The 27,952-nt window shown below is 35.9% G+C and overlaps 1 protein-coding gene across 1 annotated transcript in view; it reads right to left on the bottom strand.

Moving 5' to 3' along the window:
- TRHDE (thyrotropin releasing hormone degrading enzyme) overlaps nt 1-27,952 on the bottom strand; it is a 383,274-nt gene that overhangs the window by 167,188 nt on the left and 188,134 nt on the right. The window contains exons 4-5 of the mRNA XM_049625985.1: nt 12,796-12,950; nt 9,929-10,042 (exon numbers count right to left, since the gene is read on the bottom strand). Coding sequence (XP_049481942.1) covers nt 9,929-10,042; nt 12,796-12,950 — 269 coding nt within the window. The remainder of the gene's footprint in view (nt 1-9,928; nt 10,043-12,795; nt 12,951-27,952) is intronic.

The raw sequence follows: 27,952 nt of genomic DNA, 5'->3' as shown, positions 1-27,952 counted from the left end.
TCTGACGAAAATAACTTAACTAAATTGGTAAAAGACATCTATAAGGATTTGATATTTCACACTCATCAGTGCATTCCCTGTCTCTAGTAGAGAAACTAGAAAAAAAAAAAAAAGTGAGTATCCAATAAATGTTTGTTAAATAGTGAAACATGAATAAGTCAAGATAGATTAATCCCTTGAAATGTTTTGTCAATGAAGGGCCCAAAAATGTCAGCAAAATGTTTAGCAACAAATAGAAAAATGTTGTTTTGTTGTGAGAAGCCAAATTATTTTCAAGCCTGGGAAATGATATGGCTTATCAGCTCTCAAAAGAAGCCAACAATTCCAAGAAACCTCCTTATTATCTTAAAACTAAGCCAAAGCTTTATTTAAAGAGTTTTTATTTTTAATAAGTCATCTGCAATAGTGTATTATGTTTAAGATTCTTCAAATTGGACCATTCGTGTGGGTAGTTAGGAAGAGAATATAACTAATACCAAATTTTCCCTGATGGAGCACTTGACCTAATCTTATCTTTAATCAGACAACTTGGGAAATAAATAATGTTTACTTATTTATTTTGAAATATTTGTTTATTTTTGTGATAAAGAAGAAAGAGAGAGAGGATCTGATGCAGGCTCTGTGCTGACAGCAGAAAGCCCGATGCGGGGCTTGAACTCACGAACCATGAGATCATGACCTGACCGAAGTCAGACACTTAACCAAATGAGCCACCCAGGCACCCCAGGAAATAAATAATATTTAAATGAAAATACCATACCACCATACCACCACACTACAACCAAAAGAAGAGAATTCTTCTCTATAAAGTACCTGTCTTCCAAGCAAACTTATAAAGCTTACACAAGGAACAGGACTCAAAGAAGAACTTGACTGAACAGAAAGATACTCAAAATCTAAATGAAAATAAATGGCTATCATAATCAGATAAGTCTAATTAACTATTAGAGAACATGTTTGGGCCATGTATATAAAAATAATAATAGGTAGCTAAATGTTCTTATCGTTCCATCATTTAGCTAATCCTCTAAGACTGTGTTAAATTTTATTTTCCAAATGTATCTATGACCATGAACAGTCCCATTGAGGTTACAGAGCTGTGTTTTTGAGCTATTCCATAAACACAGCACTTCTGACAGAAGCATGACTGGTCAACTAAGTGCCAAAAAAAATCCTAAATTTATCCACACCTACTAACTGAAATCATTACACGAAAGATGGCATACTGTGTACACAAGAATCTGATAGACAGCAGCACCATGCTAATAATACCATGAGGCTTGTTCCATAGAAATTAGCAAAACAAAGGCCTCATTTTAAGTGCTTGATAATTCTTTTAATTAATTAATAAACAATATGTATGAAATGTATGACTGAATAATGGCAAACAAGTGGAAGCAATCCATCAAAGTAGTTTATATAAAATTATTGAGCTGGTACATCATTAACAGCACTCAAAAAAGGCATCACTGGACTATAAATAAAATCTGGAGAGTAGAAAATAAAATGATTAAAGGGATTAATTGGACACAGGTGTATCTAAAGTAGGTAAAGAAAGCATTCCACATATCTTAATTTTTAAGATAAATAGAACACTCGGGGCACCTTGGTGGCTCAGTCGGTTAAGCATCCTACTTCAGCTCAGGTCATGCTCTCACTGTTCATGGGTTTGAGCCCTGTGTTGGGCTCTGTGCTGACAGCTCAGAGTCTGGAGCCTGCTTCCAATTCTGTCCCTCCCTCTCTCTCTGCCGCTCCCCCACTTGCAGTCTGCCTCTCTCTCTATCAAAAATAAACATTAAAAAAAGATAAATAAAACACAAATATGATAAAAGATGACACTCCAACCACTGGAAAGAATTCTATTTCATCAATCTGAGGGAAAGATGAAAAGCCAAAGATATAAATAGTTTCAGAAGGGGCTTTCTTCAATTTGTAATGGTAGATCCGTAGAGGCTATTCAGCTCAATGCCAAAACATATTCTATCCCAAATCATGTTTTTGGAGTCACGGTTGAGAGGAACTGTCTGAGTGGTGCACTGCATGATGGTCTATCCATTACCACACTCTTTAGACTCTTAGGAAAAATGCTAACAAAGATGTATACTCTCAAGACACCTAGCAGAATGTCTTACTCTATTTCACAGTGAATTCTTATGTGTAAAGTATTTAATCCTACACAGTAAATGCTACCTAAGTCTTTATTATTATAAGTGTTAATGGTATAATTGAGGCAAACTCTTCAACAACCTCAAACTATCTTATTACCTTTTTTTATTTTTTGCTTTTTTCTTTACCGGAAGCCCTTTTACCTTTTTTAATTCAGATCACTTGAATTCACTACTTTCATTTCTCATGTTCTTGTCTAGTAACATCTGAACAGTGTTAAAGTAACCTTGATGAAAAGGAAAAAAAAAAAAGGGTCTCATAAAGTGTTATGGACTGAGACAGTCACTCCTTGCTTAGAAATAAGTTGTGTTCTAATGTCTTTGAAAACATATAGCTGCCTGGTTAAAGATGATTAACAATTAGAAAATTAATAAATTACTTTTTGGTTGCTCTCTTAGTCCCCAGCCTTCACTTTTGGTCACATTTGTGTTAGAGAATTTTGCAAAGCAAATTCTTTTTAACAAATCTGGGAAAAGGCCGCATGATATCAAATGTTGAACAATTCATATATCGTAGGGAGATAAACACTTTTACTATTGGTGGTAAAAAGTACAGATTAAGTGGTATAATCTGCTATAATAAATAATGTATATTTGTGAACAATGATGTCTAACAGAAGAACATTTAATCATTTTGGTATAAATTTTCGGCATTATCAATTTTTTGGTTTATCAAGTGACACCTGACAAGTTTTAGTAAGTGGGAGTATTTTGCTTACAAACTACTCTTACTTGAGAAGAGAATGATTTTCCCTGCAATATTTCTAGATATGAAAAAGGATGGCCTTGTATTATTGTTAGGCTCCAGGTTCAGAAGAATTTTCCTCTTAGAAATTTCTAATCCTATCAATTTATTTGTTGCTTTTGAAATTCCTATGGATATGTAGAAAGATCTGACACCATGCCAACCTGAACATAGTCTTCAGAAGAAATACTTCATTCCAAAGGGAATGCTCATTTATCTTTTATTTCTAAGTTTAAAATATACAAAACCTGAAGCCCTCAGTATCTTTCTGAACAAAATGACTTTGCTTTAAAGAAAATCCATTCTTTAAGAACATACATGAGCTTTCCATTTGCAGCTTTGTTTAAAATTTTTTAAATTCATATGGGAAAAAAATGCGAGGTAATGTGACTAGGAAAACCTCCCAGACTGGGGCACCTGGGTGGCTCAGTCAGTTAAGCATCTGACTTTGGCTCAGGTCATGATCTCACAGTTCATGGGTTTGAGCCCTGTGTCAGGCTCTGTGCTGACAGCTCAGAGTCTGGAGCCTGCTTCAGATTCCGTGTCTCCCTCTCTCTCTCTGCCCCTCCCCTACTTGTGCTCAGTTTCTCTCTCTCTCTCCCTCTCTCTCTGTCTCTCTCTCTCCCTCTCTCTCAAAAATAAACATTAAAAAAAAAACTTAAAAAAAAGGGAAACCTCCCAAATACATACTTGAATATATAGAAGTATATGTGAGTATATATGAAAACAAGGAATTATGGTTGTTTGTTTTCCCTTCCTAAAGATACAGTTCTAAATGAAGTTGGTCTTCTATTAGAAGCAGTAAATGAAGCAGATTTACATTTTCTGAAACGTAACACACCTTGATAGCAAGCTCTTCAAAAGCTTCCATTTCCCTAACAATTGTGTAGCCAAAGTCTAGATTCTTATACAAGAACCACAGGTGTAAATAAAACAAAAGCATGAATGTATTCTCTACTCTTCAGTTGTAGTTTTATCTTCACAAATGCATTTGTGCCATAAAACTTCTAAATCAGCTAATGTATTTTAACAATCAACAAATGGCTGTTCGGTCTTTCATTCTTTTTGTGAAGAGATAACCTTAACGGGGCTACTAGCCCATCATTAAGGTATTTCATAAAAAGCACAGAATTAGTCCTAAAATGAGAGAAAATGTAAACACAATTGGTTATTGTAGTAGCCTTAGTGGGAGCTATTTTACCATGTTAGTATAATAGGTGCAGTTCCTGTTTTCACTGTTGTTCCTGCTAGAAATTCTTAGGATCTCTTCAGTCACCACCCAGTTAGAATCCAAATCTCTGGCCCGCTTCTTAACACTGACATCCTCTTAGGATAAGCCCAATTTGTACACTAGTTGAGTGTTAGTCTAATCCTCAATGCACTGGGCATATACCCATTAGAACTCCTACATTTACTCAGAGTTCAGATATGGCGTATGAGACCCTTCCCTTCAATGGCATCCACTACTATTCTCATTTCATCTCTTACCTTCTCTGCATACTTTGTTTCTTCATTATAGGCCTATTTTCCACCAATGCCCCGATCACTAATGCTAAGGAAAAAGCAACCCTTTCTCCCAGAAGAGAAGGCTATAGCTCCCAACTTATACTCAAATTAGAAAAAAGAATAGTTTTTATTCTTTAAAACCAAAAGTCTATGTTTTCAGCAGAGAGATAAATTGCTTGCAGAAAGCGGAAGAATGGAAGAGTAAAAGGAAAGCAGGAGAAGTAGTTCATTTTGAAGGCTGTGGTCCCCCAAGAGACCCAGGTAGACACTACTTTCACTTTCCTTCTAGTCTTTCAATGTAAATGTCACTGCTAAGCTACTGAACAGGATCAAAGACCACAACCCCAATGAACTAGCCATAAGAAGCCATTAAATTTTTCACATGCAATATGTGTTAGTCACTTGAAAAAAGATACATCATAGACTAGTTGAAAACAATTGGATCATCTAACTTACTGACTTCGCAGGAGTAGAATATTATATGTGGATTTTGATCATAAGAGATAAACACAACTATATGGAAAATCATGAATATATATGTGTGTGTGTGTGTGTGCGTGTGTGTGTGTACATTTATTTGGCATTCAGTATTTATAAAATAAGATTCTAAAATAAATATTTAATTCCCAAGTGATCTATCTCTGAACCCATAGCTCTCCTGGGAAAATATATTTTGATATTGATGAAGTATAGTACTAATATACAAACTACTGTTGAAACATATATTAACTAATTTGAAAAGCATGCAAAAGCATTTTTCCCTACAGACTTGAGAAATGAAGAGCTGAACAAATAAAATGTTAAGCAAAATCAAAATGTTTTCTCTCTGCCTTTCTATTTCCCCTCTCTGAATAGTAGAGTGTATGTTATTGTTTAGAATAATGAAGCAGTATATCTTTACATTTAAACTGAAAAAAAAAAGCATTTTCAGTTCATCAGTGATTGTCTCAACATCTTTTTGAGTAAAAATAAAATAATTTAAAAAGTGAAGATAATTTTATTGCAATGCCTGTTAACTTTAGCAAGCAATTTTTGTTGGAGCACAGTAAAATGATACTGAGTCTAATGGCAGAATTCATTTTTACTATTTTAGTCCTGCCCATGATAGAGACAATTGAGAACACTTTTGAAGGTTTTGGGCAATACACTTTGAGATATCTTTAGTATTGAGTATAATGAAGTTTAGTTGCATGATTCTCCATTAATAGTTATCTTTATGCCCAGGTATGTGTCCTCATAAAAATTTAGGGAGAATTCCCAGAGTGCAGACTTTATCAGCGTACAAAGTTATTGCTGTGTGAAGCTCCAGAGAATCCCAATTCATTTAATAAAAGAACATAAACTCATGTTTAATAATTCTCATTATAACAGCACATCCTTACAATGTTATATGCAGGAAACTAAAGGACATGCCTACAATATAGATACAAGCTATAATGAAAAATTAAGCAATATGCACAGGAGATACGATTTTGCCTGCATCAGCACCAGGTCTGTAAAATAAGGAGTCTTCATGGTAGCATTTTACTATGCATCCTTTTCTTGTACTAAAACTCGTTATCAAAGACTTTTTCAAATTAAAGTGATCGAGAATTATTGAAGAACAGTAACTGTGTTACATTGAAAGAGTCTTCCCGTTTCTTCATTTCCAGGAAACATAGTAAAATTTAATGTGACTACCATCAATATCATACTGTAACTTGATCCCTCCAATAATGTTGTCACTAACAGCCAACTTTGATGAAATAGCATCAAGCAAAAAGACTACCTGCTGCCCCTGAAATGTATCCTTAGCCCTGAGCTGAAGAAGTTGCTTCTGATGATCTTGACACTTCTGTTTGATGAATGAAACATTATATAAGGCTTACGTTCCTATAGAATAATCCACGCTGCCAGTATAGATAAGAATTGATTTGGTGAGACTGAGTCCAGATACAAAGATTATAAAAATTATTTCGTAATCTATACATAATTGTTATGAATCTAGGGTGTCAAAATAGATGACTGGGATTGGAAATGTTAGGGCATCTATACATAAAATCAATGCACTTTTCTAATGGAGCATTTATTTTCTAGGTACATGATGCCTACTCACATTTGTATAGTGGCTCATACATTTCAAAGACCTTGCAAGATATTTTATCTTCACAAAAATTCTGTGAGCCTGATAAGTCAGAACAATTGCCCCATTTTTCAAATGATAAGAGTCAGAGAAGTGAAACACTTTTCCTGGAATCTGAATTTCCCCTTTCCAATCCATTCCCCTGATCTCACATCAAAGGCCCACATCTATAAAATGGTAAACTTGATTAGTTTGTTGGGAACAAAACTATAATAATAGTTTTTATTCCATGTAGTGTTTCTAATATAAAAACTGATTACTTTTGTATCAGGAACTGGCTCTGAACACTCTCCTATCTGTCTCTCTCTCTCTTTCTTTCTCTCACTAAGATTCTACTAACAATTAAGCACGCTAATTTATGTATACTGGCCTAAATCAGAACAAGAACTTCCTTAACAAAATTATGTAATTCTCAGTTTCTTTATTGATATTCCATTGAAGGTATATTGTCATAGCAATCACCCTAGCAAACTGAAATTGTATTTCAGTGCTTGATGAGACCTGGTGTCTAAAAATGATAAAAGCACCGTTTTTGAGATTAGAGACAAAAGAGGTCAGCTTCCTGAATTTCTTTACTCCTAACACTAGCCTGACTTCTGATTTTTCTATTTTAGGCTAAGCTGTAGTAAAGCCCAAGCTTTGCACTCCTAGGTAAGCTTTTGTGCATATCACAATAGTATGAGTTACTGCTGACACAGCCGTCACTCTTTTTCTTTCTAGTATTTCTTCCAATCTTGCTGATGCCATTATGAAAAATAGTGCTGGCACAGCCTTTAAGTCACTTAATATCCTTTTATCTATGCGGCTAATTTATTCTTAAAATTTTGTTTTCAAAGAAGATATTAATGATATATGGAGGAGGAATTTATTTGTAGTTTCTTATAGGCTTTTTGAATTGGGATTTTGAGATACTCTACAAACTAAATAAAGCTACTAAATAGCAAAAGCAATTAAAGATCAGAAAGTATTTATAATCTTTACAATCTGAATAATAAAGAGACATTATAATAAGACCCGTTCCTCCTCCCTTTTGCCCAATTAATTGTAATGGAGTTTATTCTTTCATTTCTTAGTTTAATAAGGTGAGCCTTCTATATCACTGTATTTATGTCATCATTAATACCTGTCTCTTTTTTTAATGTTTTTTAATTTTTTTTAATGTTTATTTATTTTTTGAGAGAGAGAGAGACAGAGCGTGAGCAGGGGAGGGGCAGAGAGAGAGGGAGACACAGAATCTAAAGCAGGCTCTGGGCTCTGAGCTATCAACACACACCCTGATGCGGAGCTCGAACTCAGGAGCTGTGAGATCATGACCTGAGCCAAAGACGGATGTTTAACCCACTAAGCCACCCATGCGCCCCTAATTCCCGTCTCTTAATTATAAAATATGGATTTATAAGAAATAAAATCTTGTATCTTACCACCCCAAGTTTTTATACTTCTAGTTCATGGTCTATATTCTATTAAGGACAAAGTCCCAGATGGGTTATTTATACCTGATACTCATTTTCAATACCTCTTATAAATATGTTCTCTAGAAGGCCTACATTTATAACTTAACTGATAAAAATGATGAAAGAATACAAAAAAAAATTACTCAAAGACAAAATCCAGTATAAAGACATTGAAACTTGGGATATATTGCCATGCTAAAGCCATCAAAAGCTGTCAGGTTTCGGCCCATGTATAATTCTGTTGATTACTTTTTAATCCAAGATGCATTTTTCATAGTGATGAATAGAAGGGATTTTATGATAGATAGCTGAATGAATTTTAAAAAAAGAAAGCTTACCTATATGAGTAGCATGTCACTTGTAATGAGGTCATTTTTTAAATATTGAAACATAATGAAATTATAAATCAGTAACAATCCACAGCATAATAAAAATTAAATGAAAATTTTAAACAAAGTTGATTGAAACTCAACTAAAAATCAAGATATTTTAGGGCTATTTTGGGAGTATTTTCAAAATCCTTAAACATTTCAATTTCAAAGTATCACATTTGTTAAAAGAATAAATAATTCTTTTTCTACAAAGTCCTTTAAAAGCATTTTCAATTTTTTCAATGTCATGATAAAACCATTCAAGTAAGATTCTTAAAATTGTATCATATATGCATACATACCTAGATACAGAAGGCTAAGTAAAATTATCTAATTATTTAATCAAATGAACCATGTTGCTTTTATAAAATAAGGTCAAAACTGCATGAACATAATTAAAACATATCGATATGGTATTACTATTATCACATTTCCTCTGGGAGATAATGTGATTTTTTTTAACTCGGCAGAAGTTGATTAAATTTATGGTAGAGAAGTTATATAAAGACTTATAGACATCTTCATATTTCATCATGGTTTAAATACTCCTCAAATCATACTTATGGCAGATAATTAGACAATCACTTATTATTAATAATTTAAACATCAAAAAAGAGCAGTGTCAAATAAATATGTGTTATCACCAATGCTGCATCACGGGTGAAATATGAGCTTCTGGAAGTTAATGAATGTTAGTCCTTTGCAACTTTTACACAGTATCACCTAAACTAAATTTAAAATTCAAGTTCCAAAACAACATAAACCCTGGGTTTCATTTAAAAATAAGATAGCCACTTACTGATTAATAAAAACATATACAGAATGAAAACCTTATATTAAAATATATATAAAAACCACACCTTCCCTCCACTTTTTCTTTTAGGATGTTCTGGAAACATTACTATTTAAGGGACAACAAATCCTACTTCAGGTTCAGACATATGGGTATATTCTTAGAGTACAGGTGTAATGTGCATAACCCTTCATGAAGTTAATGAAGCAAGTGACTTAGCAAGTCATTTAATCTTAAGTATTATATCTTAAATAACCATAATGCATTTTGTAAATAAGCAAATAAATAAGCAATTATTTTAGCTAAGCTTTTGTCACAATGAAGAAATAGTAAGGTCTCATTTTTCTATGTATTGAAATATTCTATATACTTAAAATACTACATGTTAATTATTGTTACCTTCTTAATATTAAAGGATAATTTTCCTTTGTTATCAAATGCAACAATCTAAAAGATGTCTAATAAGAAAAGCTGTAGGGGCGCCCGGGTGGCTCAGTCAGTTGAGCATCCGACTTCGGCTCCGGTCCGATCTCACAGTTCAGTGAGACATAACCAGTCAGACTCTATTCAGTTCTAATAAGTAAAACAGAACTCTTTTGGAATACTTCAAATTTAATTTAAATTTAAATTTAAATTTTGGTCACTTTTTCTTTAGTGGACGTTCGATTTTCAGATGGTATTTTCAATTACCCCAATGATAATATAGGCCCAATGTAACAACAGATCAACCTTTCACTAGGAATTCCAAACAACTAAAGAAAAATGCACATACCATGTTCCAGCCAGGGTAGAGGTAGTCCGTACCAACAAATTCAAAGTAGTGAGCAAAACCTTCCTTCAGCCACACATCTTCCCACCACACAGGAGTCACGAGGTCACCAAACCACTGGAATTGAAAAATGAATGAGCATCGTATAAAATCAAATTTATCCCAGAATTATTTTACCTAAAATTAAGTGTATTAAACTATGATTACCATAACTGGAATTCATTCCCCGATTGATCTTACAATCTTAAAATGTATTTTGGCAAGAGTAGTTATTGATTTATTCAACTGCTTGGGTGACATTAGTTTTTTTATAAATTCATTAATGGAAGAACAAAAAATATAAGGATTAAAGAATACAAAAAGAATATTTAAACTGGAGAAGAAAGAACTCAGGAGAAAAAACTGATGACTGTTATTTTCAAATATTTGAAGGCCTAGCATGTAGAAGAAGAAATGACTTGTATCCTGTGGCCCTACGAGGACATTAGGACTAATGGATGGAAATCCGGGTTGGTAGATGTCTGCTGAAAATACAGGAGACCCTCTAACTGAATGAGATGGCCAAAGACAGAATGTATTGCCTTAAGCAGTGAGTGACTCAGCACAGAAGGTATTGAAGCATTGCCTTCCCGTAGCATAGGCAACTCAGAGAAGACACTGGTTGATTGAAGGAGCTAAGGTCTTTCATGATGCTTCACACTTCACTCTCCACGATCTTATGATATAAAGGGCTCAGACCAGAAAAATCTCTAAGATCCCGTCATGAAAAATAGTGTTGTCATTTTTAATTGTTGTTTTGGTTACATCGTGATGTGTCAGTCTGAAATCCTTGCTTAGGTCAGCAAAAAGTTAAAGAAATTCTTTTTTTTTTTTTTTTTCCTTAAGAACAGAACCAAAAACGTTACATGCCCAGAACTATCCTAAAGACTCTGGATTGAATGATGAAAAATCAGAAAAGTCCCTTCTCATGCAGCTGGTGCTTTATTGTAGAGGCAGGGGGGATGAGGTAAGACACAAAATAAAAAATATACAAGCAAATGAACAACACAGTTTCAGATCCTAATAAAGTGATAGCAATCAGGGAGAAGCCACTTTAGATTGTAAAAGCAGAAATATTCTCTCCAAGCCGGTGACATTTGAGCTCAGATTTTAATGATAAGAATGAGCCAGTCTCGAGAAAACCTCGGGAAGAAGCGTAAGCAACACTTAGTATGAAGACCCTAAGTGGGAATGAGATATTTAAGAAACGGAAGGAGGAGGCAGACGGTATCAGATCGGGTACAGCTTGAGGAGCTCCAGTAAAGAGCTTCGTGACTGAATGTTTCAATATTATAATAAAGTGTCAGTCACTCAAGAGGATCTCTAATTGAAATACAAATAAGAGATAACATTGAATAAACTGATGACCATAAAGTAATTTTTATTCTTGATCAAAATGCAGATTTCTCCTCTAAATTGAAAGCCTGTTTTAAGAATTGTGACAATACATAGGTGGGGAGAGAGGGTAGTGTAGAAAATAATTTGGTAATGATAGTGGAAATTCTGTGTTTCTCCTGGCTTCTGGTCCATTTCCTCATGTAAATAGCCTGGCGCTACTAAGCTATAACAAGAAAGTAACTCAGAATGTGGATAAATGAAATCCAATTCTAGGAACAAAGATAACATCATCAATGTGCTCTTATTTCAACAGAACTATATAAGTAATTTTTTCTAGGAATGTGCAAAAAGGAAACCCCTTATGCCTCCAAGAATTATATTTCACTGGAAACCATTCTCTTTAGCACAGTTGAGGAACCCCGATTATCGGTGCAATGGATCCCCTTAAATCTCTGAGGCAAGGAACACATGCCCAACCTGGGCAACGTGACAGGTACAAACATCTTACAGGTTCATTTGCAAAAGGCTGGCATTGAGGTAAATGGTCCTATGGTCTGGACCAATTTATCATGAAGTCATTGTTCACATATTAGCATTTAGAAGTTCACTTTCTTCTGCTGACAGCATTTTCCACATAGTTCCTTCTTAAGTTTTCCAAGCTTTTTAAAAGTATTTTAGGTTATAACAAATTGAAGCCATACAGTATCACAATGAGATTTCTAGTGTTTTAACTTAAAACTATCTATAGTTACCAGGACAGGTATTGCTTTCTATTAGCATGAACATTTATTTCCAATTTGTTTTTTTTTTTTTTACTAGAATCAAGATTCAAATAAGCATTGCAAAATCCCTGTAATACCTTCCCCTCGTTGTAAGAAAGTGCATAAAATCAAAATGAAATTAATTTTATCTCAGCTCCACTACAAAGTTGGCTAATTTACATATGAATTTCTAAACATGCCAAGACAAAAAAATATCAATCATTCGAGAACAAAGAGTCTATGGCTGAGTTAGTGAAAGACTTCCTAAGTGTCTGTGTGATGGGAAAAAGGGAATAACAAATTGATTTCAGCAAAAGCAAATTTTGACGCGTACACAAAACTCAGCTGCATCTTGCAGCAATGCAATAAATCACTGCCACTACTGCACTTACCATGTATACACACCAATAATCACAAGAAAATAAAGCAAGGTTGACAAGGAATCGTGACTGGGTAGGGTCTCCAAAGAGGCTTCTGGGTGGCAGTGCTATCTCACTCCTCAACTAAACTGAAGGACAGTTGTTTATTCAATACGATCAGTGTGTTTTCTTTGGTTTGTGCTGTCATCTGAGAAAAATGGCATACCATCCAAAAACAACTACACAGTGCTCTCTATATAATTAAAACTTAATTGGGAGGAAAATAATTTAGCTCCTCATCTAAGTATCTAAAAATCGTTCTGCATTCTCAATAGTTTCCAATTATACTTACACCTGATCCTTTTTCTCATACCTGGTGACATATCTCATGAACAATGACCATGGTGACATCCAGTAAATAAGAAATAGATGAAACACTGGGATCCAGCAGTATTCTTTGTTCCACAAAAATACTTAGTCCCCAGTTCTCCATAGCAGCGTACGGGTGCTTAGGCACAGCTAAAAGATCTAGAAATAGAATAAAACAATTCCAAAGGCTTTAACAAACATACTGGATTCTAAATTCATATCCTAAAAAAGTCCAGAAATCCTAATGAAAAGGAATATTTGCTCTTTCTCAGTAATTTTTTTTTCTAAATTAAACTACCTGCCATTTCTACATGACAGCAGAAATATAGGCTATCACCGTAAATGCTGGCCATATCCATTCATCACAGTTCATTTTCAGACCCAGTGCTGGAGGAGGCTGGAAGTATCGGCACCATTATTGATGGGCCCATCCTAATAAGTTTCAGGGAGTCAAGGAAACCAAATGCAGCAGAAATCTACAGAGTCAAAAGGCATCGTGCCTTCCAACGAAAATACATTCAGCTCAATGCAGTGAATACTAGACTCTTACTCTTATCCCAATTTTTTTTTGAGAGAAAACATCTTAGATCAGTTTAAAAATGTGGCCTGTCATTGTTCTAATTGTTGAGATCCTCCTTTATTTTTTGAGTCTGTTAAAAATAAAATCTTACATGCAAATATAGCTTATAGAGAAAACTGTAATAGTGGACGTAGTGGTAAAAGGACTAGTGAGGGAACCCGTAGGCTTTGGTTCTGGCCCTGCCGTGCACCATTAACTAGATCTATGACATCGGTAAATCACTTAATTTCTCGAGACCCCAATTCCCTCACCTATAAAATAAGGTTATTGGCCTTCATTATCTCTAAAATCCCTTCCAGCTCCAAAGATCTATGATCAGATGATTCTAAGATGTGTGCTTGTTTTAAAAGGCTGTAGAGGTATTATCAACTTCTGGTTAAGGTGACACAATAAGTTCATGCTTTGATGTACTCCCTCGGCTCCAAACACACAGCAATGATAAATAAAATATTAAAAGAGAAAACTAAAAAATATCTCCAGGCTTGAAAATAAATCTCTTCATGGATCAGAAATGGTACAGAAATGCAAAGCAGTGATCGCATGTGAAGCCACAGTCCTGCTGGGTTCTGGCTCCAGGGGCAGGCAGTGGCAGCTGGGAATTGGCTCTAGCAGGACCCACCAGAGCCAAAGGGACCTAAGCCAAGCTGACTGCATGATGCCAGGGGTAGAGGTAGGGTATGCATGCTCATAAGGGCTGTAAATAGCTGGTGCTCACTGCTTCTTGGGAAAGCTAGCAAGTGGCAGAGTCAGGATTCGAACCCAGGCAGCCTGACTCCAGGGCCTTGCTTTTAACCACAATGATGCAATATTTTCAGTCTCTGACCCAAAAGTTCTACTTCCCAATAATCTAGAGTAACTCCCTAGGGTGTCAAGAAAAAAAATTGGTTCAAGAATGTTTGCTGCAGTATTGTTTTTAAGAGTGAAAAGGGAAAACTAAATGCCTTTCACCAAGATAGTGGACAAAGAAACTGTAAAATAGTTAATATAAAGGAATACTACATAGCAATTGACATGAACGAGCTTACCACTAGATCTTATACTATATATATCAACAAGGATAATCTGAAAAATATAATGTTGAGGGAGCAAGTAGACTTGTTGACAAGTAGACAAGGTGTAGAATGACCCTTACCATAAACTACTTAAAAATAAGCAGAAACGGACACTCCCACATGCACACACATACCCAGACAGATAGTAGTGGTAAAGTGCACATACAATCACAAACATATAGGAATGATAAACACCAAATTCAGAATCATGATTGCTTCAGGAAAGAAAGGGGGAAAAGGGCCTGCAGAATGGTCTTTAGGTTCCTGGACCCCATTTCAACCCGGGGTTGAGGAGGATTCCCACACCACCAAGCAATTTTGGACCCCAGGATATATGAGAATTCAACTCGGTTCTGCCACTATCTACCCAGAGATAGCATCAGATTCCACAAATTAAGGGTATAGTCCTACAAGACTGTCCTTTCCTCCCCACTTAAGATGCCAGTCACAAGCCCAGGTTGTCACCTGTACTTCTGACTGAGGTTCCCATGACTTCTTCTTTAGGTCTGATTAATTTGCTAGAGAGGTACACAGAACTCCGAGAAACATTTTTACTTACCAGATTACTGGTTTATTATAAAAGGATATAACTCAGGAACAACCAGATGGAAGTGACGCATAGGACAAGATATGAGAAAAGGGTGTGAAGCTTCCATGCCCTCTTAGAGTGCACCATTCTCCCTAAATCTTTACCTGATTACTACCAGGGAGCTATCTGAACTCTAACGCTTAGGGTTTTTACAGAGACTTTGTTACATAGACATAATTGACCAAATCATTGGCCATTGGCAATGGACCTCACCCTCCAGCCCTTCTCCCCTCCCAGGAGGAGGTTAGAGGGTAGGGCTAAACATTCCACTCCAGCATCCTGGGGTCGGCTCCACTGGAGACCAGCCCCCATCCTTAGGGTTCAAAATTCACCTCACTAACATAACAAAGACACTACCATTAACTTGTATTAACATAACAAAGACTCTCAACCCTTAGGAAATTCCAAGGGTTTTGGAAACTAAACCAAAAATCTTATAGGAAGACTAAATACATTTGAGAAATATATGTCAAATATATATGAGAAAGACATTTTTGATCATTCATATAACCAAATACGTATTTCTTATAAATCACAGTATTGCAGATGGCCACAAAAGGGATTTCAAATATGTTTTTAATATTATTTTTTAAAAGCAAGTGATAGGTACATAGATATTATTTATAATAATATTGTTTATTTTCAGTATGCTTTAAATATTTCATAATAAGAAAAGAATAAAATGGTCAGCAGTCTTATAATATAGTTGATTGTATTTATTCATCATTTCAATGAACATCTCATCATTTGCTGTGTCCTTAAGTCTGAGATGTATATTAAAATAAATCAATATGATCCCTGTATCCACTACACGTTAATCTAAGAATGGAGACATGAAAGCGTAATCCGAGAAACAGAGAATAAAAAGTGCTGTGAAAGAAAGAAAATCGTCTGGTTGGAGAGGTTCTTGAAAGAGCATTTGAGTGGGACATCCAAAGACAAATAGGATTTCAACAGGCAGTTAGAGGTACTCTATGCATTCATTGACACAAGTATTTATTCAACAACTCTTTTGCTCAATACAAGAACTGTTCTGTCCTTCAAGCTCCTTACTCCCTGCGCTAATGGAACTTATGTGGGTGTGTGCAGGGGAGGAGGTCAATTAACAAAGAGTAAATGAACAAAACAAATTCAGTGAATGCTAAGCTCTACAAAGAAAATGCAATAGAGTAAGACAGTGATTGACTGATGGGCTGAGTGTAGCATGGTCAAGGCCAACCTCCTAAAGTAATCACAGTTCACCTGAGGTGTGAATGAAGGTAGAAGCCAGCTATCCAAAGACTTGTAGAAGTGTGTTCTAAGACACAACAAATGTAAGGGTTCTAAGGAGGGAATGAGATGAATATATTGGATAAACAGAAAGGTCAGTGAGGCTGAAGGACGTAAGGGAGAGGAACAAACCGCAAACACATAACAAATAGATCTTCTACTTAAGATTTTAACATGAGACCTTCCCTAAATATGACCAAACTAGGCAAAAAAAAACAACACTGTGTCAGCTCTGCCACCAGCAATGGCAATAGCAGTAGCACATCTGGTGTCATTTACTTGAAGGAGCATGTGGACTTATGAATGATCCTTTGGAACAACGCCTGTTGAAAACAGAGGCATTTCTATATGCTGGAGTCCTCCAAGAGTTGAGAGTAGTCAGGTGTCCAAAAGTAAGTGAGCATATCAGGCCACAGCCTGGAATTTGGATTGGCTCAAATGGCACAGAAAGAAGACTCCAGACATGAGCCAGATGCAGAGTGTAGGATTTGTGATAAAGAGGAAGGTACGCTTAGGGGGCAGTCATCAGACAGCAAATGCCTAACTAGCAGCGTTAAGAGGGTGCAGTGAGGGGCCAGTGAAAGGTTGGTGCCAAAGATGCCAGCACAGGTGACCCAAACAGGCAACTGGTTCCCACTGGTTTCCAGAGGTCTGAGGGCACAGAAGTCATAATGGGTAATGAGGCTATACAACAGCCACACAAGAACTCTTAAGCAAATGGAGCTAGACTCAGAAAAAGTGAATGAGGACAGAGTAAGGCACAGAAGGATCCGGAACAGGAGGCAGCTTCTCAGACACAGAAAGGTTTTATAATAGACATAGGGAATTGTGTCTGTGGATAGCAGAAGGGGAGAAAAGCAAATCTAAAAAATTTAGATGATGCTACTATACACATAATAACCTTATAACAAAATACCAAAGAAACTTGGATTTTGTTCTATACCTTTATAGCTGCTCTGCTCTATACCTTTATAAGTTAAGGAATCTTAATATTTCTATATTTGTATATAGTTTTATATTGTGAAAGATTTATATTTTAGGAATACCTTCATGAAGCATATATCCATATACACAGTGATACACAAATGCTCTTAACAGTTTTAATTCCAATAGCCAAAAACTAGAAATAAATCAAATGTCTATCAACAGGTGAATGGGTAAAGTGTAGTATATCCATATAACAAAATTCCATTCAGCAATAAAAAGAACTATCATTACATGTAGCAAAGTTGAATCCCAAAATAGTTATACTGAGTAAAAAGGAAGAATATATATATATATATATATATATATATATATATATATATATACACACACACACACATATATGCATATATATACATACACACACACATATATATATATATATATATATGTATATATATATGCAGCATGAATCATACATTTATTTGAAATCCTGGAAAATGACAAACGTATAGTGTCAAAAAGCAGACCAGTGGTCTCCTGGGGAAGAAAACAGGAGATGTTAAGACTGCAACAGGAAACTCTTAAAAGTAAAGGATATGTTCATTAGGGTGATGATTTCATGGGTATACACATATCTTAAAACATCAAGCTGTACTCTTTAAATATGTGCAGTTTATTGCATGTCAATAAAACTCAAACTGTTTAAAAGAAAGTACCTTCATGAAGTGAAATATTCTTCTGCTTAACTTTGAAGTTGTTAAGATGTATTCACAATGAATTACATTATTTCAATTTTTGCAAAAATAAATTTGTCATGAGGCTATAGCCATTAAAATGTGCAACATCCTCTTTAATATGCCTTGAAAACAGAAGAAAATTCAAATGTTTCAGAATCTAATTTACTTGGAAATTCAAAGAAAATCCAGGATAAAATTATGCATAGTACTCTGTTTCCAATTAATTACTACAGTTTTAAAAACTATAGGCAGATAGCAAATATTCATATAATACTAGTGAATGCAATTACATAAATTAACATAAAAATCTGACTTTATCTGCTTGCTCCCTTCAGTGTTCTATAATTTGCCTTCTACCTTTAACACTGCGTTGCAACAGCTCCTGCTAACTAAAATCACAAAATCTCATGGAGACTTCTCAGTTCTTATTTGATATTGTTGAGAATTATCATAGTGTTGATTAGAATCTGTTATAACTGTATATCCATGTTTCTCCTCCACTTCTGAGATTAGCCTATATTCTTGGTTTGTTTTGTCTTTTTATTTTCTGGTCATCCTCTGATTTTGAAAATCAAAGTTCCTAGGATTTCCATCTGTAGGTTTTTTGTTATTGTTGTTTAACCCATTCTACCAGTTTTCTTTGAGTGTTCTCACCTACTCCAATGTCCTCTGTCACCTCCCACATGCCCAGAAGCTTTCTTTGAGCTCCAGAGGAAAATATGGAAGCACCTTTGTGGTAGACTGTTATTTGATAGCCCCCAGTGTACTATTTCTTCTGGAATAGACCCCTCCCATTAATCTGGCTTAAACCTAAAGATAACCTTTCAACTTCCTCTTCTGCTTTCTAAAGGGAAGTCAATAACCATGAAAATGTCCTATGCCCCTGACAATACTATGTTAAGAAGAACACTGAAACTATGTGGAAAGGTCCAAAGAATCACCAAACAGGTCTAATAATACATACAAATCAAAATATAGTCTCCAGCATTAGTGGCAGTGTTCTGATGTATAACTTTGTAAATATCTACACTAATGTACTCTAAATTATTAAATAACCACTAGCAAAAAAAAGTGTTCAATATCAGGCCTCTCCTCTATGCCACAGTCAGATTATGGGCTCACAGATCATCATCAGCTGTCATCTAGAATAAGATGTATTGGTCTTAGCTCTGGGCATATCCAAGCCCTGGCTCTAGTCTAGTGTCCTTCAGCTCAGATACTTTCTGCTACAAGATCAAGTTCAAACTCCATGTTCTAAAAGTAAAAGGAGTAGAGGAGATACCATGTGAAACATAACCTCTATATACTTGTCCATTGCCTTGATCTCTCTTGACACTTTCTCTTTTGCCTAAGCCAGACTCCCTAAAGTCCTGGCTCTCCTCAGCAATATTTCTTCACCAGCCAATTTCTGCCTCTATTGTCCACACCCAAACTTGTCAATTCATTTTGCATTTGCCATCCATTTATTTATCTAAATATTTTGAGAGTAGTAAGAGAGTCCCTGCTAAAGATCAGAACTCAGAATGACCCAGACTTCAAACTTGAGCCCGAAAAAAGATAGAAAATTCTGGAAGATAAGAGATTAAATACCAAAGAAACTCAATGAGCATCACCTGGGTAGCCAATCCCTCCATACCTAAGCAGAGGACACAGCTGCTGCCATGCCACGGGTATGAGCAGAGGATGTGGCTCCTTCCTTACAGAGCACCACTGGTCCCTGGTTGGTTGTGAGATTTTCTGCTCAGAAAATCTAAAGTGCCAGACATTAATCCTAGAAGTTTTGGTCTCACAATAGGGAGAAAATCCATAAGGCTTTCTCATGGGAGTAACTAATCTTTCTTATTTTCCCTGTACCTGCAGTATATTTCCTCCATTCATCCATTCATTCACAAAGTTTGTTGAGTCCTTACTGTGCCTCAGGAGAGGAGTCTAACAGTGACGTGGCTCCCATGGAGCTCATATTCTAGCCTCAGGGCTAAAGGTGGGGTAGGGAGACAAAAATGCTCAGATTAGTAAATAAACAAGCATATGAGATTAGGATTGGCACTGTGATGAAAGTGACACAGAGGATGTTAAAGAATAATGGGGTCCGGGGAGGATACTTCCTGGTCAGAGTGACTGATCAGGAAAAGCCTCTCTGGAAAGATAGCATCTAAGCTGGAACACTGTCCCAACTGAACTTTACCTCCATAAAAGCAGGTCATTTTTTATTTCAATTGCTGCATTTCTAGAGCCTAGCCCAGTGCCAAGAACATGGCTGATGTTCTAGAATATATTGCAAGATAAATGAATAGTTTTCCTCGTTTTGACAATGCTGAATATATAGCTTACAACTTGTTTTGTTGGTATCACAAACCAGATACATAACCATTACCAATACCCATCCAAAAAGAGAATTAAATTCTGCAGTTCTGGTGAACAGTCCTGTGGTTCTCTGCCACGTGAAGTGCTCTACTGCTCCTTTAAACTCCTCCACCAAGGAGTACTCAGATACCCTCTTTCCAGGTTTGCAGAAGCATTCTGAACTCTGCCCAGGTCCTTCCACCCCAAGTCCCTCTTGCTCTAAAATCCCCAACTTCTGGGGTGGCTCAGTCAGTTAAGTGCCTGACTCTTGATTAAGTTCAGGTCATGATCTCATGGTCATGAGATCCAGCCCCAAGTGGGGCTCCATGCTGAGCATGGAGCCTGCTTTGGATTCTCTCATTCTCTCCCCTTGCCCCTCCCCATCGCACTTATATGCACATGGTCACTCTCTCACCCTCTCTCTCTCAAAAACAAAAGCAAAAACAAAAACAAAACAAAACAAAAAACACATCACCTTTTAAATTGCTTCACATCACCTTTTAAATTGCACCCCAATACTGTCTTCCAAGTCTCCCCTAGCAGCATCTCAATCCCAATGCAAGTTATCTGTTCAGCTCTGCTGCCCAGGCCTTCTTGGCAGAAAGCAGTGAACATAATAGTTAAACATCGGACCTGTGGAGTCCACACGGTCTGGAATCCAAATCCAGGTTTAACGCTAACAAACTGTGGGACTTGGATCAAATTGTTTAATCTCTTCCAGTTTCTATTTTCTTATTGATACAATGGGGATATTAATGGTAACTTCCTTTTAGGTTGTTGTGAAGATTCAATGAAATGGTCCATGTAAATCACTTAGTCTTAAGTACAAAACATAATAAATCAATGCTATCACTGGTTGGGATCTTTCCAGTTCATCCCAACCTTGGGGAATTGAATGTATCACAGGATTTAGCTTAGAAGAGGAGGAACCTTTTCTTTGAAAAAGATGAATTGTTGGCTAATCGGTTACATCAGGCATTTTAGTTTCTGATTTGAGATTTTATATTATGATGTAAAGCAATACAGGACCTATCTAAGAATGAGCAAACAAAAGAAAACAAACTGGATCATAGGACATTTCCATATTATCATTCAGGGGTGCTAAATAAGTTTTAAAGGTACAGCAGGTAAAAACAAATGTTATATTTTAATTTTGGCCTGACTATAGCACTTGCTCAAGATACTATTTATATATGCATTTATGCTTAAGTAAAAAATATAACTCCTTGTTCTGACAATTACCATATGTGGCTAGTAGAAATATATGCTGCATTCAAAATAGTAATATAAACAAGATAAAATTCATAGAAGGCACCTATTCCTGGTATCATAAAATGAGACCAACTTTTTTTCTTCTTTCCAAGTGCAAATTCTGAAGTTTGTTTGTTTTTTACTCAAAAACCGATAAGGTTCCAAATGGCTGTTTTTAAGTTCACCTGACAAAGAAGAGGACAATATATCCCTGGATACATTTCCACCAAATTTAAGAGTGAATCAGCCCTTCAAAGCTTAAAACAAAACACACTTTCTCCTGATGGACTTTATTTTTTTTTAATGTTTATTTATTTATCTATTTTGAGAGAGAGAGAGAGAGAGTGCATGTGAGTGGGAGAGGGACAGAGAGAGGGAGAGAGAGAGAATCCTAAGGAGGCTCTGAGCTGAGCTCCACATGGGGCTCGATCTCACAACCATGAGATCATGACCTGGACTGAAATCAAGAGTGGAACGCTCAGCCATCTGAGCCACCCAGGTACCCTTCTCCCAATGGACTTTCTATTGAGTTATCTTTCTATCAAAAAAAGGCTAGTTTCCACTATACATTTTGGCCTATAACAGAATTTTCATCATTACCAGTTGTATTCACAAGCCTAGCATTTAAGTCCTCAAATTCCTAGTTCTCCTGAAGTAGCATTAGGCCATAACATGCAGTTTTGTTGATCCTCCTGTCACATATTCAGAAGATTTTTTTTCATTTCTGCAATCACTTTTTCTTGACACTTACTGATTACTGTCAATTGCAAAGGAGGAACACTTTTCATGTGTTGTCTAATTTCCTTTTCCCTTGAAAAAGAATTTCTATGTCAAAGGACTTATCCTATATGCACAAGGAACATTTGTCATTTTCTCACCTATTTAATTTTTAAAATTAGCTCTACTTTAATTTCCATTGTCATATTTTGCATCTTCTTTCAAGCACTTTCGAAACTCACGGTCTTTGCTTTAATGGACATGATTAGGCATAAACATTGAACACACACGGAATGACTCCTATCTTCACCATTTGGTAATAGGCCAAATTGACTAATGCTTGTTATGTAACAAAGACTTGCTGTTACCTAAGAGAATGTAGGTTGAAAGTAAAGGTTTCTCTCTATTAAGGCTTCATTTATGATGCATTTTCATTTATTCCTATAATACTTATTCATTACCTATTACAGGCCAGACTGATCTGAACACTGGATATATAAACCTTGAACAATAAAGATACAGTCCCATTAAACCTTCATGAGGCTTAAAAACCAATGGGGGATACAATCAAGTTAAAAAGTATATACATTATAGACATACAGGAAGGAAAGAGCAGAACAGTGAATTTGCTAGAATGAATACCTGGTGTAATGGATGCAGCACAGAACAGAGATTAAGAACATGGGCTCTGAAGCTAGCCAGCCTAGGTTCAAACTCAATTCTGCTACTTAATGAGGCATGTTACTTATCATTTCTGTCCCTCATTTTCTTTACCTGTAAAGTGGAGATGATTATAACTGCAACTATTTCACAGGGTTACTGTGAGGGCTATTGTTGGAACACAATTCTCAAGGGTCTCTCACATTTCTGTATGTCTCATGAGCAGAGATACTGACTCTTTTTTGTTCCAGACTATCGTTTTAAGAATACCTGTATAGCAAAAAAAAAAGAGTCTCCTCTCCATAGCAAAGAACAGACATATACTCCATCATTTATAAAAGAATCAGGTTCCATAGGCTCAAGGTTCCTCACCTGTAACATAATCCACTGCATATGGGGGTATCATCTGGCCCTCTTTGCATTGTTCTTGGAAATTGGGGCTCAGGGAATGAACACAAAAAATGCTGAATCTCTGACTATTCTATAGCTAGAGCAGTAAAGGTTTTTATCTCCAACCCAGGAATTTCGTGTCTTCTGCAAGCATTCATGAAATAATGTCATGTGACCTGTCAAGCTTGCAGACAGGGTAAGGTAAAATCTCAGACTCTTCACAGTTCTTGACACAGTTCTTGACAATACATGTGAGGTGCTTAGAATAGTACCTAGAAAATTGTAAGTTCTCAATGGCAGTTAGATATTCTGATAGAAAAATGCCTCTCCAAAGATGTCCATGGTCTCATTCCCAGAACCTGTGAATATATTATATTATTTGGCAAAAATAAACTAACATGCAAATAAAATTAAGGTTGCTGGTTAGCTGACCTTAAAATAGAAGAGTGACATAGATGATCCAGACACACCCAATGTAATTGCAAGGATCCCAAAAAGTGAAAGCAGGAGACATAAGAATTCGTGTCAGTGATGCAACGTGAGAAAGACTCTGGAGGCCATTGCTGGCTTTGAAGATGGAAGGAGATTATGAGCCAATGAATGCAGGCAGTCTCTAGTAATTAGAGAAGGTGAGAAAGTTTAGAGATCCCCCACTTCTAAAGCCTTTAGTGAAAACACTTTAATCAATGTAATCAAATTGCCAACCTACAGAACTATTAGATAATAAATTTGTGTTGTTGTCAGCTACTAAAGATGTGGCAATTTATTACACCATCAATAAGAAACTAATATGGTATCACTATCATCATTGCCTTTATCATTTTTATGATATTGATAAATATACTATATTACTATTTATACTATATATATTGTATTAATATTATATATTATAATTTAATTACTATATTATATACCATATTACTATAATATTACTATGTTATTATCATTATTATTATAATATTACTATAATTACTACTACATGAAAGAGGTCCCAAATCTTAACATAAGAATGGGGAAAGGCTATCTGGAAAAAGTCAGTTATGAGATATATTGATTGAATAGGAGTTATCTGGAAGGAAACTATATTTCAAGCTAAGGGAATGTACAAACAAGTAAGAGAGAACATGATACTTTCAGTAAACAAAAACTGGATCAATTTGGCTGAAGAAGACTGTGGCAAATCCTGTTTTGGACATGCTGAGTTTGAGATGCCTCTAGAACATCCAAATAGAGATAACTAGTGAGAGAGGCTGAATATAGAGGTTTGATGTGTTGGAAAGAGATCTAGACTGGGGGAGATTTTAAAAGTCATCATCATATATACAGTAGGCTGTGACTGATACAGAACATAAATAAGATGACCAAGAAGATGTCTGAGGAGCATGATTTTAAAAACAGGCAGAGTGGGGGTGCCTGGCTGGCTCAGCCAACTGGGTGTATCAGACTCTTGATTTGGGCTCAGGTCATGATCTCCAGGTTAGTGAGTCAGCCCCTCTCCATCAGCTCACTGTGCTGATAGTGCAGAGCCTCCTTGGGATTCTCTCTCTCTCCCCCTCTCTCTCTGCCCCTCCCCCCCTCTCGGTCTCTCTCTCTCTCTCTCTCTCTCTCTCTCTCTCTCTCTCTCCTCTCTCAAAATAAATAAATAAACTTTAAAAAACAAACAAATAAACAAAAAAACAAAAAAAACAGTCAGTGGGGCGCCTGGGTGGCTCAGTTGGTTAAGCGTGGTATTCTTGATTTCAGCTCAGCTCAGGATTTCATGTTCATGAGCTTGAGCCCTGAGTCAGGCTCTGGGCTGAGCAAGGAGCTGCTTGAGATTGTCTCTCCCTTTCCTTCTGCCCCTCCCCCACTTGCTGGCACGCATGCACTCTCTCTCTAAAAATAAAATAAATTTAAAAAATTAAAAAATAAATTTTAAACCTTAAAACAGACAGAGGAAGGGGAAAATGGAACAGGACACATAAAGGGTATTAACAGGCACTGTCATAAGAGTAGGAGGGAAAACTAGAAGAGTGTGATATTGTTTCATTCCAGCATAGTGAACCACCCAAAAAGGAGGCAAGAATAGACACTCTCCATGAGTATTTTAGATAAATTTAGGTAAATTTATAAAGCGCAGCTATTACATATTCATATAATTAATATTAATTAAATATTAATGCTTTAAATAATACTAGCTTACCATTCAAAATCATTCTCAGCAGACTGTCAAAATGAATTATACAAACTTTTACACAAATACAACACAAAGTCTAATGACAGGTGTTAGCATCATCACCTGAAGGGGAAAAAAAATACAATACCAGGTGAAAGGCTCTCATTAACAGTTATTTATCGAGTGTTAGTTGCTGGAGTGGGCCCATCCCACAGCATGCAACTCAGGAGTCTTTCTTGTTTCAAAAGTAAGGTAGCTGGGAGTCATTTCAGAGGTTTGGATAGCTCTTTGACATTCTTTAATTGACAGATTCCCATGTCCAGCAGAAGACAGTATAAAAATAGTACTATTTATAAATGAGCATTCTTAACTCTTGAAACTTGGAGTTGTCAGTAAAATGTATTTCCAAATTCATATGCACTTTAGACAGCATGAATACAAAGTGGTTACCTCTAAAAGAAATTATTTATGTAGGTCTGGTAAAGTAGAAACAAAGATTCATTGTGCCTTAAAGCCAGCTCCCCAGCATAAACTGTACTAGTAGTACATACAATATTCAATGAAAAAAAAAAAATACAAACATATAATTCAAAGGAACCAATGTTGGATTCCTAGCTTAAAACTGTCAAGCATTAATTTCAAGCAAAATGAAATACTTGTTGAAGCCCCTGAGAAAAAAGCCATTGAAGCCCCATAGTTGCTGATTTTTTGTCACTTCTTATTGCAGTATAAAGTGTCACTTGATATTAACTAGCATCTAAACAATGGATGCATTTTCAGAGAGCTGGTAGTACAAACAGGAAATACCAAAATTCATTGTGAATTTTAAAGGTTCCTAGGGAAATCTCCTATGCTGCTTGGGGTAACGAAGGCAGAAGAAAAAGGAAGGAAAATACAGTTAAAAAACAGTACAATTATAGAACCGGAAAATGTGGTGACACTATGTTACTTTACTAAATTTTAACACTAACTAGAAGCTAATTTGCCTTTAAGGAACTAAAATAGAACCTTATCAATTTAGTCCTTGGCATATTACTAAAAGACTTTTTTTTAGATAATCCAAACCCACAGATTTACCATTTGAAATAGCATCGAGTCACTGAATGCCATGAAGAAAAATGAATGTCATGTCCCATTCAGGATGAATAATGTCTCAGATAGGAGGTGTTGATCAAAATATGAACTATGTCTTTCATTAGTTAAAGTACCTAATGATTTGCTATAAATATCTTCTTGTGAGTATAAAAACAAACAAAAAAAAACTACCTTTTCCAAATTTTTCTACAGAAGAGTTTCTGAGAGTTTCTATTCAATGATTTTTTTTTCAAAACCCATTACTAGTGTTCCAAATATTCCCTAGTTCAATTTACATTAGATCAAGAAATGAGTACGGAAAGAACTAATAATGAGCCAGAGATTGAACTGAACCCTTTACTTCTCCAAGCTCCAGTATCTAATGTGCATCACTAAGTTATACTCCTAAAGTGTATTTTATAGGTAGAAAACATTTTGTATGCCTAATGGGGAAATGCTGAGAAGAGGGAATTTTTTTTTTTGTACCCATCATAAAAATGTTGCTCCTAATGTAAATACGCAGGGAATTGACATGATGGAAAATTGCCAGAAGCCATTTTCCTAACACCATAGTTAATAGAGCATGAGGGTTCTATAGCTCAAAATGACATGTGACTGATCACTGTACACTTTGCGGCAGGGCAGAGAGGCTACCGTGAAGCAAATGGCAACACCTCTCTCATTATTTCTGTTTCTTCGTGTCCTTTTGATACACTATGCAAATTTTTGTCATGTGTCTTGGAACCTGTCTGAAGAGTTATTAAAATCGAAACCGGTATTCTGTGGAGTTCTGCACTAAAACACACAGACTCAAAAACGCTAAAGCTGCTGCTCATGGTTTATAGTAGCATTTGGGACATCCCAGTCCTGGATGCGGGTTGGCACACTTACCACCCGGCCTTACAGCCCACTCAGAAAATGTTGCAAAGTGCTTGGGATGTTCTACAAGCTGATTACCACAGGGAGCTTATGTCCACTGAGATCTCTGGATCTCAGTGCACTGTGTGTGTGTGTGTGTGTGTGTGTGTGCATATGTGTATATATATTATATAATATTTATACATACATATCACATAAATATACATACTGAGTATATAACATTGTATACATTACATAATATTACATGTATACTTAGTATGTATACATAGTATATAACCACATATATGATTAAAATTAGCTGAATTTTGGTGACTTCACTGAATTTTATCAGTCTACCATTCTAAATTCGTGTTGGAAGGACACTGCTCTCTATCCTGTCCTATGTAACTTCAGGCAGATGAAGGTATTAAAACCAAGCCATAATTGTGGGATTTGTCTCAAGGGGTCTAACTTAATCCAAATAATAGCTAACAACACTTTCCAAAAATCATCCTCAGTGTCTCCAAATTAGCTATTCAAACATAAGACCTCTAACTTC

The sequence above is a fragment of the Panthera uncia genome, chromosome B4 (assembly GCF_023721935.1).
Source record: "Panthera uncia isolate 11264 chromosome B4, Puncia_PCG_1.0, whole genome shotgun sequence".
Classification (NCBI taxonomy): Eukaryota; Metazoa; Chordata; class Mammalia; order Carnivora; family Felidae; genus Panthera; species Panthera uncia.
This window is presented reverse-complemented; position numbering and strand designations above follow the sequence as displayed.